The sequence below is a fragment of the Hylobates moloch genome, unplaced genomic scaffold (genome assembly GCF_009828535.3).
Source record: "Hylobates moloch isolate HMO894 unplaced genomic scaffold, HMol_V3 SCAFFOLD_1, whole genome shotgun sequence".
NCBI classification, from domain to species: Eukaryota; Metazoa; Chordata; class Mammalia; order Primates; family Hylobatidae; genus Hylobates; species Hylobates moloch.
The window spans coordinates 224,439,618-224,457,667 of NW_026652276.1; the positions used below are offsets into that span (position 1 = coordinate 224,439,618).

The window sequence follows — 18,050 nt, forward strand, 5'->3', positions numbered from 1 at the left end:
GGTCTCTTAACTCCTGGCCTCAAGTGATCAGCCTGCTTTGGCCTCCCAAAGTGCTAGGATTATAGGTATGAGCTACCACGCCCAGCCAGAAACAAAACTTTTTTGTTTGGTAGGAAACAGCTGTGGGAGCTGGAAACATTGTTGAGTCATACAGAGAAGGGAATGGCTGTCTAGGAAGAGCAGAAGGGGATTGAGGTGAGCTGAAGCACCTCAGCAGATAGAGCAGAATTTGGTACAGAACACTGGAGACAAAAGGGCATGAAAAATGGACTGAAACTGGTTGGTTATACTGCACGAAGAACAACCGTGGGATAACCTCAAGGGAGGGATACAAAATCTAGGACAGGCGAAGAAATTATGGAAATAGTGGGAGTAAGATAAATACCCATTTTCAGGATAGGAAGGCTTTTCAGAGGTGTGATATGTTTGAGAATTACAGAGCAGTATCTCTGAACTGGATTCCATGTCCTCCCTGCCCCCCAACCCCCTTGCCCTTGAATAAGGGTATGAGGTTGAATTTCACAGCTCTGCTCCCTTCTGCTTACCTCTGCCAGAGGATTCTCTTCTAAAATTATCCCCCTCCCAGAGCTGGGGGCTGCCCTCTGCTGCCCTCATCCATCCTGTTTCCTCTAATGGGGAAAAGGAAAACAGGAAGAAGGAAAAACTAATATCAGACCAAAGCTGATTTTTTTAAAAAATAATTTTAATTTTATTCTATAAAATAGAGATGAGGGCCGGGCACACTGGCTCACGCTTGTAATCCCAGCACTTTGGGAGGCCGAGGCAGGCAGATCACGAGGTCAGGAGATCGAGACCACGGTGAAACCCCGTCTCTACTAAAAATACAAAAAAATGAGCCGGGCGTGGTGGCGGGCGCCTGTAGTCCCAGCTACTCTACTTGGAGAGGCTGAGGCGGAGAATGGCGTGAACCCGGGAGGTGGAGCTTGCAGTGAGCCAAGATTGCGCCACTGCACTCCAGCCTGGGCGACAGAGCGAGACTCCGTCTCAAAAAAAAAAAAAATAGAGATGAGGTCTCACTATGTTGTCCACGCTGGTCTCAAACATCTGGATTCAAGTCATCCTCCTGCTTCGGCCTCCCGGAGTACTGGGATCGCAGACATGAGCCACCACACCCAACCAAAGCTGTGATATTAAGAATGGTGCCAGGCTGGCTGGGCGCAGTGGCTCATGCCTGTAACCCCAGCACTTTGGGAAGCTGAGGCAAGTGGATCACCTGGGCTCAAGAGTTCGAGACCAGCCTGGGCAACATGGCAAAACCCCGTCTCTGAAAAATAAAGAATGGGGCCAGGTACAGTAACACACACCTATAGTCCAGCTACTCAAGAGGCTAAGGAGAGAGGATTGCTTGAGCCCAGGAGTTGAAAACCAGCCTGGGCAACATAGTGAGACCCCCATCTTTAAAAAAAATAAAAACGGGCAGGAGGAAAGGTCTAATCTGAGAAGGAGGAAGACATTAATAGTAGCTACAACTGTTTGAGTCCTTGGTATGTTGCAGGCATTGAGAGGAGCTTTCCATTTCATCTTCCCCATGCTTCTGTGAAGGAGTCATTTTCCCTTTTGTTTTTGAAACAATTTTGCTGCTGTTGCCCAGGCTGGAGTACATACAATGGCGTGATCTCAGCTCACTGCAACCTCTGCCTCCCAGGTTCAAGCAATTCTCCTGTCTCAGCCTCCCGAGTAGCTGTGATTACAGGCACACGCCACCACACTCAGCTAATTTTTGTATTTTTAGTAGAGATGGGGTTTCACCATGTTGCCCAGGCTGGTCTTGAGCTCCTGAGCTCAGGTGATTCACCCACCTCAGCCTCCCAAAATGCTGGGATTATAGGCATGAGTGAGCCACCATGCCTGGCCACAAATGTAGCTTTAATGATATGGACTCTAGAATTCAGTAGATCTGATTTTGAATGCTGGCTCTGCCTTTGAAGATATTGGAGACCTTGATCAAGGTAGCTAACACAGCCCCAATTTCCCTTATTTAAAAATGAGGAAAATTGTGTCTACCTTCCAATGTCCCTATGAGGATTAAATGTGATGATGCATGTAAGTCATATGGTGTTAATGCATAAAAAATGCTTGATAAATGTTAACTCACAGAATGAGCTTCAGTTTAATATGAGTGAACAGTTCTTACTATGAATCAAACATTATAGCACATTTTTGTTTTTTTTTTTTTGAGACGGAGTGTCACTCTGTCTTGAGGCTGGAGTGCAGTGGTGTGATCTCGGCTCACTGCAATCTCCGCCTCCCAGGTTCAAGTGATTCTCCTACCTCAGCCTCCCGAGTAGCTAGGATTACAGGCGCACACCACCATGTCCAGCTAATTTTTGTATTTTTAGCAGAGATGGGGTTTCACCATGTTGGCCAGGATGGTCTCGATCTCTTGACCTCGTTACCGCCCACCTTGGCGTCCCAAAGTGCTGGGATTACAGGTATGAGCCACCGCGCCCGGCCTATAGCACGTTTTTTTGCATGTGTTATTTTATCTTCTTAACCCTCTAGTTACTGCCTTTCTGAGAAAACAGGTCAAGATGTGAAACCAAAGCTGTCAGTTTGAGCGTATGCTAACAGCCTTGCTTCTGTGACTTATTCTGGCATGAAGGATTTTTTTCCTCCTGACTTCTTTTGGGCTGTAAGATTCCCTCCATTAGGCTGGGGGAATGAAACTGAGACCCAAACCTTATTCCATCTTAAGTCCTAATCAGGTAGGAGTTTGGGGAAAAATGTATCATGTTTGAAAAGCCAGAAGGGGGAGAAAGAGACCCGTCGGATACTACAGGGAAAGCTGACGTGCAGGGGATGGGACAGGACTAAGGATGCTTAAAGAATAAGGAAGCTGACCAGGCGCGGTGGCTCACGCCTGTAATCCCAGCACTTTGGGAGGCTGAGGTGGGCGGATCATGAGGTCAGGAGATCGAGACCATCCTGGCTAACAGGGTGAAACCCCGTCTCTACTAAAACATACAAAAAATTAGCTGGGTGTGGTGGCAGGTGCCTGTAGTCCCAGCTACTCGGGAGGCTGAGGCAGGAGAATGGCGTGAACCCGGGAGGCGGAGCTTGCAGTGAGCTGAGATCGCACCACTGCACTCCAGCCTGGGCGACAGAGCGAGACTCCATCTCAAAAAAAAAAAAAAAAAAGCATAAGGAGGCAAGGCACAATAAAGAGGAGAGGAGACATGACCGCCAGTGGCGTGCACTACAAAGTGTCTTCAGAGGAAGTTGTAGCTTAGCTGAAATTTCAGAAAGTAGGTGGCCATGGGTTCCATGGCTGCCTAGATATGCAGAAGGAAAGTGATGACTGAAAAAACCTTTAAAGAACATAAGGGTTTTACTGCCCAGTATGTTGGAGAGGCCAGACTGGAAGACGTGAGAGTCTGAAAACAAGGGTGTAACCCAGAAAGAAAATTCTTTCACCTATACCCAACACAAAACTTCTCCTCCATGTATCCTGCATGGCAACTTTTTACAGTTTTCCTTCAAATAGCAATTCCATAAGCTTATGGGCTTTTAAACTTTTTGTATAATGGACCCTAGGATGATCTATTTAAAACCCCAAAAGAGGCCGGGTACGGTGGCTCACGCCTGTAATCCCAACACTTTGGGAGGCCAAGGCGGGCAGATCACCTGAGGTCAGGAGTTCAAGACCAGCCTGGCCAACATATTGAGAAACCCATCTCTACAAAAATACAAAAATTAGCTGGGCATGACCGTGAGTGCCTGTAATCCCAACTACTCAGGAGGCTGAGGTGACAGAATCGCTCAAACCCGGGAGACGGAGGTTGCAGTGAGCAGAGATCGCGCCATTGCACTCCAGCCTGGGTGACAGAGTGAGACGCCATCTCAAAAAATAAACCTCGAAAGAATATATATCATTTATGCATGCTTATGAATTTGCTTTCACATTCAGGAGCTTCACAGGAATCCCCAGAAGCCCATCTTTGTGCCTCCAAATAAGAACCTAAGCTACTAAGCCCAGCGGGATGATGGAGTGGAGTGGGCATGGTTTACATTTTCTTTTCTTGTTCTCTTGCAGGGATTTAAACCCATGGGATTTAAACTATTCCTAATTTCAAACACAGGATATTTACTCTCAAACCCTTGCCCTCCAGCACTGGCAGCCTGTACATGTCTTTGACCCTCCTAATTTCAGAATCTGGTTTTAAGAATCACCGTTGGTGCTTTCCTTCTAGACCGCACGCTTCCACTCAGCTTGGCTGGATGTGAGCGCTTCCCTCACTCCACTGGTCTCTGCCTTCAAATCTCAGAGTCCATGACTAGGCTGCTCTGTTTTAGGGACCTGTCTTTCTCAGAAATAGTAAGAAAGTCATAATTGCATCTCGTATTTGCTGCTTATATTTATCAAGTTCCTACAGCAACTGATCACCTTTAGGAGAGCTATACTCCTCAAATGGGAGAATCTTGTTTCTGAAGCCCTCCAAGGAATGCAGTGTTACCTTGGCACTCTATTTTTTTTTTCATGCAACAGTGTCTTTTATTATGTATGCAGTTTTAAAATTATTTCTTGAATCTCTCCATACACAGCCAAAAATAAGTGTGCTACTTAACATACTGGAAATTGCCTAACTTAATCATTGCCCAGAGAAGGGAAAATTATCACCAAAACGTGCTTAACCAGGAGGCCAATGCATCTGCCAACCTCCAAGAACATGGGGATGAACTTAATAGGCAGACTGTCCACCATCTGAACCTTTGTTCACCACCATTTGATAACCCTTATTCAGGCCCAAATCAGCAGCACATTTCTTGCCAACAATCATTAAGTGTCCAAGAAGACTTTTGTCATCATCTTCTGCTGCAGAAATCTGGGATATATGTTTTTTCGATATCAACAGAAAATGTGTTGGTGCTTGAGGGGAGGTGTCGTGGAAAGCAAGGCACCAGTCATCCTCAAAAATGATTTTGGCTGGGATTTCCTTGCAGATGATCTTCCCGAAGATCGTGTTGCCACCAGGCCGAGCAACCTGAGCCTTGGTGATCTCACCTGCCATCTCGGCCTCTCTCCCATGCAGCAGCCAGGATAGAGGCTCGAAAGGAGGGAGGAACCCACGGGTTCTATTTTCTTTATTGAGAAAGTAATCCTTTCTGCTCATACCTATCCCGTAGATGTCTATCCTTATTTTCTGCCTGCAGAAAAGGTGGGTATCATCACAGAATCTTTAGTCTCTCAATTCATCACACATTTGTAATTTTTTGGAGAGATTATAGGCCTTGAGGGTTGTAGGATTGTTGTTAGAGCAGGTGTTTTTATTTTTTAGCTACATTGGTGTATAATTGACATATTTAATTACACTACTACTTGAGACCGTCATTACAGCAGTTACTACTGTTACCACTTGAGACCATCATTATGACTGAACAAAGGGACAAATGTAGAAATGAAAACTTAAGACAAAAGAAACTGTTTTAAGGAAAGGCAACATGAAGAAGAGAGCTCCCTGCTTCTAGTGAGCAAAGGCAGCCCCGCCCCCCACACCCCCGCCGAGCTTCTCAGCCCTTCATATTTACTGGGTAACAAGAACAAGGAGAAGGAGATAACAATTGGTCAGCTGCTGAATTGATCACAGGTTCATATTGTTCCTGACAGGCTTCAATTGTGCCTAATCATAAGAAATATTTGTGTGGCCTCCAACAATGTACGACTTGATGTGTTGATATATGTGTACATTGTGAAATGATCATCACAATCAAGCCGGTTAACATGTCCATCACCTCACGTAGTTGCTTTGGGGGTGCAGGGAGGTGAGAGCATTCAAGATCTACCCTCTTAGCAAATTTCAAGTATGTGGTATTCCTACCTATAGTTACCATGTACATTAGATCTCCAGGACTTTCTCATCTTGTATAAGTGAACCTTTGTATCCTTTGACCAAATTTCCCCATTCTCCCACTCCTTACTCCAGCCCAGCCCCTGGCGACTACCCTCTACTTTCTGCTTCTATGAGTTTGACTATTTTAGATTCCACATACAAGTGCAATCGTGCAGATTTTTCTTTCTGTGTCTGCAATGTTTGACTTAGCATGATGTCCTCCAAGTTCATCCATGTTGTCACAAATGGCAGGATTTTCTTCTTTGTCAGGGCTAAATAGTATTCCATTATATGTATTTATATACACATGACATTTTCTTTATTCATCTGTTAGTGGACACTTAGGTTGTTTCCATTTCTAGGCCATTGTAAATAATGCTGTAATGAACTTGGAAGTGCACATACCTCTTTGAGATACTGATTTCCTTTCCCTTGGATGTATGGGAGTTGCTGAGTCATATGGCAGTTCTGTTTTTACCTTTTGAGGAACTTTTGTACTGTTTTTCATAATGACTATACCGTTTTACCTTCCCACCAATGGTGCACAAGGGTTCCCTTTTCTCTGCATTCTAACATTTATCTCATCTTTTTATTTAATTTGTTTTTGAGACATAATCTCACTCCGTAGACCAAGATGGATTGCAGTGGTGCCTTCCCAGCTCACTGCAGCCTCCACCTCCTGGGCTTGAGTGATCCTCCTGTCTCAGCCTCCCAAGTAGCTGGGACTACAGGCGTGCACCACCACACATGGCTAATTTTTAATAGAGACGGGGTCTCCCCATGTTGCCAGGCTGGTCTCGAACTGCTGGGCTCAAGCATTCCACCCGCCTTGGTCACCCACATTGCTGGGATTATAAGCATGAACCATAATATCCATAGCCATAATAATGGCTATCTCTTGCTTTTTTGATAATAGCCATCCTAACAGGTATGAGGTGATATTGCATTATGATTTTGGTTTCCTGATGATTAATGATGTTGAAGCCCAAGAAAAAGTACTTTTAATGATATTGGCTTCCCTCTTGCTTTGGGTGGTTCCATTTAGCCTAGGTCAAAATCACATTGTAGACCAGATGTTTGGTGTCCCTACCCTGCAGTCCCTGAACTTGGACTGTCCTGGGACAGACCCCATTTGGTAATGGATCCTAAACTTTACTTTAGCTCAGTTCATATCTTTTCTCCTATAGTGAGGAGTTCATAGGGAAGAAATGTCATAGGAAAATTGGTTTTATAATGTGATGCCAGGAAGAAAAGTTTGTCCTTGGCCAAAAAGTATTTATTGACCTGAAAAGGGAAGAATAGCAGAGAGCACTTCCCCATCATCTTTCATGTTTGTCGGGCTTGTCATGAGAAGCCCTCACTCCTTTCCCACCTCTCCCTTCCCTGTGCCTCTTTCTACTTTCGATTCTCCCCTGTTATCTCCCCTGTTATCTCCCCTGTTATCTATCTGATGGAGCCAGTGTGGGCACTCCACAGTCCAAATGGAAGCTCAGTCCCTCCAAGTTGGCAGTGTGGCTGACACCTAACTATCTGGGAAGTGGGAGAAATTCTAGAACCCAAGACTATTACCGACCCCCAACTTCCCACTTCCCATAAGTGTTCCACACCCAGCGGGTGATAAGGATGGGATCAGGGGATGCCCCCAAGCTGTTATTAGCAGCCTCTGGCAGACAGGAGGGCAAAGAGCTGGAGAAGAACGCTGGACATGGGATGGGCTGGCAGAGCTGGCCAGACAGAACCCTGGGCAGACACAGAGGTGGGAACAAGCCGGCCAGGAGATGTGGCAGAGAGGCACCAGTTACTCTCCCAGGTGAGTTAACGCACTAGTGTTTCCAGAACTTCAAGTCGCTTCATCTTTATCCAGCACCCACCCCTCACCTTCCGCATCCTGAAGAAGAGAAATGGGCAACTGGAGGGCTTCCATGCAGATCCGGCTCTACACATAGGTTTGAGAGCATACTCAGCAGTTTCTCATCCTGGTCCAGGCGATATTTATAGAGGGACCAGTGACATGGAGCTGACTAAGGAGGGGGACAATGCCACTGGCTCAGCAGAGGGAATTCCCTGTGGGGCTGTCCCTCAGGTTCTCATCCCAACCCCCACCCCCACACTGCACTCACACCTGCTTCGACCCCAAGCAGATCAGATGTGGCAGTGGGGGGTCATGTGACGGAGAGGGGGCTATAAATAGCTGGAGGTGGGCATGCTGCCCCAGACGCCTTGGGGACAGCAAGAGCAGAGGCTTAAGGAGCTACACTGGGGGAAGGACGGGGCAAGCAGGCCAAGGCCTGGCCGGGGGGAGGGGGGAGGGAACATGGAGCAATCCCGGTCACAGCAGCGTGGGGGTGAACAAAGCTGGTGGGGTAGTGACCCCCAGTACCAGTACATGCCCTTTGAACACTGCACCAGCTACGGACTGCCCTCTGAGAACGGGGGCCTCCAGCACAGACTCCGGAAGGATGCAGGCCCCCGCCACAACGTCCACCCCACACAGGTAAAGTGCTATAAGGGGAGAGGGGAGCCATGGATGAGGGGAGACGGTGCCAGAGACTGGTGAAAATTAGGAATTGGGTGAAAAGAGGGAGCAGCATTTTTTTAACTTAAAAAACAAGTACGTGGTAATGTGTTCAAAATATGAAAATCTTTGAAAGTCTGGGCTCCCTTAAGTATGCACTTAGAGAGATATGCAGGCACTTTCATACAACCTTTACCAACAGAGTACCCGAATCATATGGGGAAACAGCAGAGCCTCATGTGCATGAATAGCTCGTGCTTACATAACCTACGTGGAGTGGATTGCGTAGGAGCCCACACTGCAGTGTGCTGGGAGCTGTCTCCCACACCCTCACCCACAGGTAGACACTGCCAGATTTCTGCCTCTGTGACCCTCAGCAACATACACACACACATGAATCTTCCTGCAGAAAGCAGAAGAAAGGAATTGGGCAAGTGTAGAAAACAGACTGAATTGCTTATCAGTGATCAAAGATCTACCAGTGTCAAAATGAGCAGAGATGTACGAGCTTTTAGGTGGCAAGATGATCAAGTAAGAACCTACTAAGTGTTAGGCACCTGGAAAAGGGCAGAGATGTGATCCCAGCAACAGAAGCATGCAGACTAATTAGGAGTGTCTAGGGATGAGCAGCCTCCTGCGGTGGGATTGGTGGGATATGAACACCTAGGAAAGGGGGAATGGGGATGGGCACAATGAAAGGAAAGGCTGTGAAATTGTCATGGAAAAAGATAGGTCATGGTTAATAAGTAAGTGTCCCTCCAAAGAATGCAGAGAACAGCAGAGGATAGAATTTGTCTGGAGGACAGTTGGCCAGAACTTTTTTTTGTTTGTTTGTTTTGAGATGGAGTCTCGCTGTGTCTCCCAGGCTGGGGTACAGTGGTGCTATCTTGGCTCACTGCAACCTCCGCCTCCTGGGTTGAAGCAATTCTCTTTCCTTGGCCTCCTGAGTAGCTGAGATTACAGGCACCTGCCACCATGCTTGGCAAATTTTTGTACTTTTAGTAGAGACAGGGTTTTGCCATGTTGGCCAGGCTGGTCTCGAACTCCTGACCTCAGGTAATTCACCCGCCTTGGCCTCCCAAAGTGCTGGAATTACAGGTGTAAACCACTGCACCCGGTCTGGTCAGAACTTAAAAGCCTTTTTTCTTTCTTTCTTTTTCTTTTTTTAACAGGGAGCCTACAGTTCCTTTAGGTTTAGGGCTGGGAAGCTGAGGCATGAGCTGTGCAGGGGATCTCAGCATTGGGGGTCAAAAAGATCTGCTGTCAGTCCCTGACCAACCCCCAGGAGTATTTGCAAAGGCAGCGCCAGGGACCCAGTAGGGAACAGGGACATACAGGTCAATGTAGGCTGGAATCGAGCATTGGGAAGGTTTCCTGGAGACAGCGGGGTCTGACTAGGCCTTTGAACACCATTTGGGATCAGCAGGAGGGAAGACCCTTCCCCCTGGCCCCGTGCTGTCACTCATATACATGGTCGTATCTGGGTGGGATGACAACTTGAGTAACAGTGCCATTATGGCACTTCCTGACAACAGTGAGGAGACTGGCCAGGTGAGCATGAAGCCTCATATTGGGAAGCTATGGTTAGTTTGGGGAGTAGAATTGGCCTGTTTTCTACAGGTCTTAAAAGCAAACAAGAGTTTGGATTAGTTTTTCTTTGTTTAATTTTTGTTATGGAAGACTTACACAAAAATGGAATGGTATAGTGAAGCCCCCAAGTACCCACCAGTTATCAATATTTTGTCACTATTGTTCCATCTATTCTTCCCTTCCCCACCCTCACCCTTCTACACACCATGGAATACTTTTTTTGTTGTTTTTTGTTTTTTGTTTTTGAGACGGAGTTTCACTCTTGTTGCCCAGGCTGGAATGCAATGGCACGATCTCAGCTCACCGCAATCTCCACCTCCCAGGTTCAAGTGATTCTCCTGCCTCCTCCTCCCGAGTAGCTGAGATTACAGGCATGCGCCACCACGCCTGGCTAATTTTTGTATTTTTAGTAGAGACGGGGTTTCTCCATGTTGGTCAGGCAGGTCTCGAACTCCTGACCTCAGGTGACCTGCCCACCTCAGGCTCCTAAAGTGCTGGGATTACAGGGGTGAGCCACTGAGCCTGGCTTACACCGTGGAATACTTTTTAACAAATCCCAGACATTGTATCACTTGTAGACTTGAGTTTTGACTTCTCCCTTGCCCTCCCCTCACCCTGCCCTGGTGTGGTGGTTAGCATGGGACCAGCCAGAACAGATCTGGCCCTTTAAGTGTTTTCCCAGCCCAGGTATGATGATATGAAGCAAACCCCTTCCTCGTCTCCACCAGCCTGGGGCCTCGAGGAGCTGAGACAGCCTCAGCTGTCTGACTTCCACTGGGAAGTATGTTCTCTCTCTGGGTCCCAGGTAGGGTTTGGAAGGAAACACTGCCTCCCTCAGTCACTGACCCAGAAGACAAACAGCCATGAGCAGGGCAATTCATGTGTGTGCTTGTTCAGGACTGTGGCGTAAAATGCTGCTCATATTGTGAAATCAGATCTCTTCTACTCAGGCTGTCCCAGAATCCAGCAACATGGCCTGGCCTGACCCTGGCCCCAGAGGACAGTTAGTGTAGTGGGAGTGGGGCAGGCTAAAAGTGGTTGGAGCTCTCGTATACCCCACGCAGACACACGTGCTCTGCCTCAGGATGGAAGTGGAAGGCCACCAGACCTGGGGGAGCTGCTCTGCCCTCTTCACATGTGGGGCAGGTAGGGGTCTAATTATCTGGCTGTGGGAAAAAGTAGATTGACCTGCCTTTTCGGGCTAGTTCTTGTGTGTGCATACAAGCACTGGGAGATGAGGTGGATGGTCTTGAAGCTTGATAGAGGACCTGAAGTGCCTCAGGTAAGGCTAGACACACCAAGGCAAAGTGCAACGAAGACTGCCCTGCTAGTTAGCCCAGTCTGTCCCCACCCTGTTCATGTTAGGAGGAAAGTCAATGCAGGTGGTCTGGGGAAATGGTGGCACATACAGAAAGCACAGTGACACAAAACACCTGATTGATATGGCCGCCTGGGTTCAGCACAGTTCTGTACCTCTGCTTCAAAGCAAAAACTGGCCTCCTTGATAAAGGCTGCCCTGGATCAAGGTGAGTACAGGTTGGAGAATGGGTGGAGAGAAGGTAGGATGAATGGACAAGGGAAAGGGTGGGAAGTGTGGGAATGGAGGGTGAAGAGTAGAGGGCAGGGATGACCACAAAGTCACCCTGCATGCAGTCAACACCCAGAATTCAAAAAGCTGTTGCTCTTTTCTTCTATGAGTCTGTTTGCTGCCCTCTGTCTATTATTTTTTTACTCTTCCACAAGGCAGACACTGATCATTCTCTCTCTGTCCAGATTTATGGCCATCACAAAGAACAATTCTCAGACAGGGAGCGGGACATAGGGATGCCCAAGAAGACAGGCTCCAGTTCTACCGTGGACAGCAAGGATGAGGATCACTATTCTAAATGTCAAGGTGATGGGGACTGAGGAATAAAGAAATCTGGAGTAGAAAGAGGTACAGGGATTAGGAGAATAACTTGGACATCCCATTGCACGTACGTACTCCCTGCCCTGCTACAAAAACTCTCCTCTAATTGTTTTTAAGAGACAGGGTTTCACTCTGTCATTCAGACTGAAGTGCAGTGGAGTGATCACAGCTCACTGCAGCCTAGAACTCCTGGGCTCAAGTGATCCTTCTGCCTCAGCCTCTCCAGTAGCTAAGACTATAGGCACATGCAACCATGCTCAGCTAATTTTAAAACTTTTTTTGTAAGGATGCTGAGGCTGGTCTTGAACTCCTGGCATCAAGCAATCCTCCCACCTTAGCCTCCAAAATTCCTGGGATTAGAGGCGTGAGCCACCATGCTTGGCCTCTTAAGTATTAAGGAAAAGGCACCTCTCTTCACCTCCTTCGCACTTTGCCTCCCACAACTCCAAGAAATGAGTTTTACAAAGGAATTCAAGTATTCATGGGGAACTGGGCTTTGGTGCCTTTTGCAGGGGCTGGAGCAGCAATCAGCAGAGGGGTAATGAGAAACTCAGTGCATAAGACGTACGGACCCTGGGGGCCCAAGGCTTCCCCTCCCATCTTGGGTATAGCACCCAAAGTAAAGTAGTGACTCATTAGCTGCTTCTCTCTCTCTCTCTCTCTCTCTCTTTTTTTTTTTTTTTTCCCTTCATCTCTTCCTAGATTGTGTCCGCCGCCTGGGACAGGTGGTGAGAAGAAAATTAGGGGAAGACTGGATCTTTCTGGTGCTTCTGGGACTGCTGATGGCTCTGGTCAGCTGGAGCATGGACTACGTCAGTGCCAAAAGCCTTCAGGGTAGGTTTAACCTGGACCTTTGCCCACAGCTGTTCCTGGAGTTTCTACCTAGGGTAAGCAGGGTGTGTTATGGGAAGCGAATGTTGCGCAGAGAGGGATCAGGTGGGACTCCAGGCCCAGAAAAGACCAGACCCAGGCCTGCTCCACTTCTCACGCCCCTCCACTCACTGCCGCCCAAGCAGTGGATGCCCCTCTAATAGGGTGGCCAACTTGCCCCAGTTTCCCAGGGACTTTCCCAGTTTCAGCACTGAACATCCCGAATCCCAGGAAATCCCTTGGTTCTGGGCACACCGGGTGGTTGGTCACACCCAGGCCTCCAGCCCCGGTACTCCAGTGGGATTCGTGACACAGCCTCCAACTACCAACTGGAACAGGCCACATCACCTCCCATAACTCAGGCTTCCATGTGTCAAATGAGAGCAGCACCATCTCAGGAGGGGCACACAGAAGGAGCACGGCCTGAGAACACGCCGGGTACACTTCCTGGTGCCGTGGACACGGCTGCTCAGCCACGTTCTGCCTAACCCCAGGCATGTGTCTCCGCAGCCTACAAGTGGTCCTACGCGCAGATGCGGCCCAGCCTTCCTCTGCAGTTCCTGGTCTGGGTCACCTTCCCACTAGTCCTCATCCTCTTCAGCGCCCTCTTCTGCCACCTCATCTCTCCCCAGGCTGTTGGTGAGAACTTGCCACCAGACTCAGCCTGAGCTGGGTGGCCTGAGAGGGGCCCTGTCTGTCTCCCCCATCATCCAGCCCCACCCACAGCCCTGTGCTGCCTTGCCCCATCCTCCCCACCACTGCCTCTTCAGCCCTCTTTAATTCCCATTCCCACATTCCGGACATTCATCTCCCTTTTAACCTCCACCTTGACCCTGCACATAATCTTTCCATGCTTTTAGGCTCTGGAATCCCCGAAATGAAGACAATACTTCGTGGGGTTGTCCTGAAGGAATACCTCACGATGAAAGCCTTTGTGGCCAAGGTTGTCGCCCTGACTGCGGGTCTGGGCAGTGGCATCCCCGTGGGAAAAGAGGTAGGCCTGGAATGACTGAAGCAAGAGCTGGGAAGGGCCCTCAGGAGCCAGGGTGGCACCAACTCTAGAGGGAGCTCTGGGAGTGGAAGTGGATCAGGAGACAGGACCAAGGTCAGGGCCAGGGGACACTAGGAAGGGGAAAAGCTTTGGAAGTTCCTCCACCTGGGATCCAATGACAAAAACTGCACAGCTTGCGGAGCTTGGAGCAGGCTCTTAGCCTGGACACCCCTGACATTTGGGGCTAGAAAACTCTGTGCTGTGGGGAGGCTGTTCTGTGCAGTGGTGGGGACTTAGCAGCATCGCTGGCCTCTGACCCTTCCTAGATGCCCAGCAGCATCGCCCAGTTGTGACACCAGCATGTCCTCAGACATTGCCATATGGACCCTCTGGGGGACAAAATCTCCCCTGGTTGAGAACACTGTCTTAGAGATCATCCAGACCAATTCCCTTGCTTGAATCTGAGAAAACTAGGACTGAGAAAGAGGCTGTGCTGTTTTCAAGGTTGCTCGGTGGGGTGCAGCCTCCTTCTGTTCTCTGCTGGTGTGCATCTTTGCCCCCTACTGCCATATTCCACCCAGCAGCCAGAGGCATCTTTTAAAAATGGAATCAGTCTCATCTGACCCCTGGTCAAAAACTTCTTAAGGCTTTCCATGCCTCTTAAAATAAAATTGAAAGTTTTGTTGTTGTTGTTGTTGTTGTTGTTGTTGTTGAGACAGTGTCTAGCTTGCTTGCCCAAGCTGGAGTGCAGTGGTGCAATCTCAGCTCACTGCAACCTCCACCTCCCAGGTTCAAGCAATTCTCCCACCTCAGCTTCCCGAGTAGCTGGGACTACAGGCACACGCCACCACGTCCGGCTAATTTTTGTATTTTTAGTAGAGATAGGGTTTCACCATATTGGTCAGGCTGGTCTCGAACTCCTTACCTCAGGTGATCACCTGCCTTGGCCTTGCAAAGTGCTGGGATTACAGGCCTGCGCTACCGCGCCCGGCCCAATTGGAACTTCTTCTTCTTTTTTTTTTTTTTTTTGAGACGGAGTCTCGCTCTGTCGCCCAGGCTGGAGTGCAGTGGCGCCATCTCAACTCACTGCAAGCTCCGCCTCCCGGGTTCACGCCATTCTCCTGCCTCAGCCTCTCCGAGTAGCTGAGACTACAGGCGCCCGCCAGCCGTGGCCTTCGAGACCGTGGACTCCGGCTCCTCCTCTCTGCAGGCCTCTGTCACCACTTCCCTGTGTTTGGCTCACAGGTTTCCTTTCTGTCCCTCAGTCACTCTGCCCTGGGCCCCTCAGGGCCCCTGCGTGCTGTTTTCTCAGCCTGGAACATTCTTCCTCCTGACATCTGCGCAGCTCCCTCCCTCCCATCATTCAAAGCTCTACTTGAGGGAGGCTCCTCAGGCCCTTTCCTCTAAACACGTGCCCTCCCACCCTCCTCCACCCTGGCTCTCTGGAGAGGAGAAACACACTGGTTTCTCCTCTTTTTCCTCTCTGGGATGAGGCCTCGTGAGGGCAGGACCTGTGTGTAACTCCTGTATTTCCAGCCCCTGGCACAGTGCCTGGAGTAAGGAATATTAGTCCAGTGAGTGCCGCAGAGCCTCCATCTGGCCTCTGACCCCCGCCCCCTCGCTCCCCCTCTCCCAGGGCCCCTTCGTCCACATTGCCAGCATCTGTGCTGCTGTCCTCAGCAAGTTCATGTCTGTGTTCTGCGGGGTGTATGAGGTAAGGTTGAGACAGTGAAATGAGCTGGGGCCAGGTGGTAGAAGGAGTCCGGCTGTGTGTCCAGGGTGTTGGGAGGGCTGCCTCTGCTCTGGGCTGGCTGTGGTGCTGAAGGAGCATCGCACTAATCCACGCTCCCTTCCTCGTCCCCCTGTCTGCCTACCCTGGTCACATAATGCCTCTGTTTAGCCTGTGCCTGTCCTCCGAATGTCCTCGCCTCTTTGACCTGTGCCCCCACATGGAGGTCTGGCCTGTGGTCTGCTCCCATGCTCTCCCTGCTAGTCCATACCACCCCCTCTGTGTCAGTTTCCCTCCACGTTTCCCTCCTTTGCTCCCCCATCCTTTTGTAGCTTCCAGTCCCTCACCCTACCTCTTACATACGTCCTGCCTGCCCCACCCCTCCACCCCCTTGTCCCGCGTGCTTCTCTGTTGCAGACCGTGCCTGGGCAGCTTGACCTCCTGGTGTCGGCCTGTGCAGTGGGCGTGGGATGCTGCTTTGCAGCCCCTGTTGGAGGCAAGTTGCACTTCCTCCCTATCCCGGTTGCCTAAGCAAGACTTAGAAGGGGGTTTTGGGTGGCTGCCACAAGCTTTGGAGTGGGCATCCAGGGAATGACTGTGGATCACAGCCCCTGCGGTCCAGATACCTATATTTTTTCAGCAAACGGCTGTGTATTCTTTTGAGACTGCTTGCTGTTTGGTGCAGGATTTATTAGTACTGCTTTCTGGAGTTCTTGCTGTCTCTTTTCTGCTTATCATTTGTTGATTTACATGCCTGGCATACATTTGCCTAACTTTTATTTCATTTTCTACTTTCTATTTCATTTTGGCACTGTGCTATGAGGTTAATTCCTTTTTGCCAAACTCACTGAGTTTCTCTTGGCCTGGGAATCACAGAGGACATGGGACCACAAGGACTCCTTGTGACTTAGGCCTCTCATTCTGCCTTATTCCCCATCCCTGCTTGTTCTGTCCTCCGCCTGCCCACCTCCCTCTCTTCCACCTGTCTCTCTGTCTGTCTCTCCCCTAGTAGCAGCCATACTACTACTCTGATATCCTGACGGTGGGCTGTGCTGTGGGAGTCGGCTGTTGTTTTGGGACACCACTTGGAGGCAAGTGATTGACCCCCTCCCCTATCAATCGGCTTGCCTGGCCTGGCTCCCAAAACAGTTTTAATCAGTATCCACAAGTGCTGGTATTACCAGGTTACTTACAAGAATAGCTGACTTTTAGTAAGCGTTTGCTATGTGCCAGGCAATGTTCTAAGCACTTACTTTTATTCCTGGCCAAAGCCATATCAGACAGATATTACAGAGGAGGAAGAGGAGAGAACTGAATTACAGAGAGGGAGAGTGACTTGAGCAAGTTCATTCTGTTAGTAAGGTACAAGCCAGGAATTAAAACCAAGGCAGTCTCCGTGGCGCCCCTACTTATTTTAAAACCTGTTTGTATTGTTGGATGTTTTTGCCCTACACTGATGACGTCTCTAACAGGGGACTCTAGGAACTTCCTCCTTCAAGGGAAAAATCCACATTTTGTTGTGCTTTATTAATTGCATGGGAATTCAGGTAGACCTTATTTAGATTAATGGTAAGCTTTTAGTGTGGAATAGTTAGGAGAGTTTCAAAGGATAAATGTCCTTTGATAGCAATTTAAAGTTAAGTTTAGCTCTTTCTCCAAGTATAAGGCAAATAGTGATCTCTCAGATTATTTTCCTTATCATGGATGATTAACAAATGGATGTAGTCGGAGAAAGCAGTCGTATCTTTTTATTGACTCATCAAAATCAATTATAGCTAGATTAGCAGGGCAGGATTCTATAGAGCATTCACTGGATTCATTGATGATAAAAAGGACACCAAGTTGATATGTGAAGAAACAAAATTGCAGGAAGGGCATATGCTTCTTAAATGACACACTGTTAGAGGTTTCTTTTCAGTTATGGAAATGTTAAGCAATCTTTTCATAGAATCTTCCAGGGAACTAAAATGACTTGGCACAGGAATGATAAGTGGAGAAGAGTTTAAAGTTAATGCAAATGCATGATCTAACTTATGCAAACACTGTGGCAAAGCACACAGACTAAGGAACCCAAGTTAGCAAGCACATCAGCTAGCATCCTGTTTACATTTCTGTCCTCAGCTCTACTCATGAAAATCACTAATCCTTGTCAGTGGAGGATAGTGTATTTGGAATTTTGCACATGTTAAACGTTCACACTTACATTTATACCCACTTTTGCCTTTATTTACTCTTTAGCCTTTCAAATCCAGGAGGTTTAAATAATATTTTTAGACTGAGAGACTTCTGTTGTTTTGTTTTAATCAGCCAGATTCTCTTAACGTGAAGAGAATTTGCATTTTCCTCGTAAAATTGGAATTTCTGAGAAGAATCAGAAAGGTTCTTCTTGGTCCTGTGTCAAGTATGGGAGAGGTAAAGATCACAGAGAAGTTACAGGCAACAGTTCTGAAACCACTGTGGTAGAAAAAGGAAGAAAAAATTCACAGATAAAGCATTGCTATTGACACAAGAAATTGTTAAGTACTTAAAAATTAAGGTGCCATGTTTAGGCTGTGTTATGTGGTAAATGACAAAGGTATTTGCAGGTGGCATTGTTT

The 18,050-nt window shown here is 48.3% G+C and overlaps 2 protein-coding genes across 2 annotated transcripts in view; one reads left to right on the forward strand and one right to left on the reverse strand.

Annotated features, from left to right (window-relative positions):
- Positions 1-4,700: 4,700 nt before the first annotated feature.
- LOC116814470 (adenosine 5'-monophosphoramidase HINT1-like) lies at positions 4,701-5,035 on the reverse strand. Its single transcript, XM_032762018.2, has one exon. It carries the CDS (start codon positions 5,028-5,030, stop codon positions 4,701-4,703), a length of 330 nt encoding a protein of 109 aa, XP_032617909.1. The 5' UTR covers positions 5,031-5,035.
- A 3,027-nt stretch (positions 5,036-8,062) lies between these two features.
- Positions 8,063-18,050, forward strand: part of CLCN1 (chloride voltage-gated channel 1) — a 36,139-nt gene continuing 26,151 nt past the window's right edge. Inside the window, exons 1-7 of the mRNA XM_032753568.2 lie at positions 8,063-8,343; positions 11,728-11,848; positions 12,566-12,697; positions 13,244-13,372; positions 13,594-13,727; positions 15,361-15,438; positions 16,466-16,544. Of these exons, the coding sequence (XP_032609459.1) occupies positions 8,164-8,343; positions 11,728-11,848; positions 12,566-12,697; positions 13,244-13,372; positions 13,594-13,727; positions 15,361-15,438; positions 16,466-16,544 (853 nt within the window). The 5' untranslated portion in view covers positions 8,063-8,163. The remainder of the gene's footprint in view (positions 8,344-11,727; positions 11,849-12,565; positions 12,698-13,243; positions 13,373-13,593; positions 13,728-15,360; positions 15,439-16,465; positions 16,545-18,050) is intronic.

What these genes read in the sequence shown, in the direction of transcription:
- LOC116814470 (XM_032762018.2), bottom strand. Translation starts at nt 5,030, where the DNA reads ATGGCAGGTGAGATCACCAAGGCTCAGGTTGCTCGGCCTGGTGGCAAC.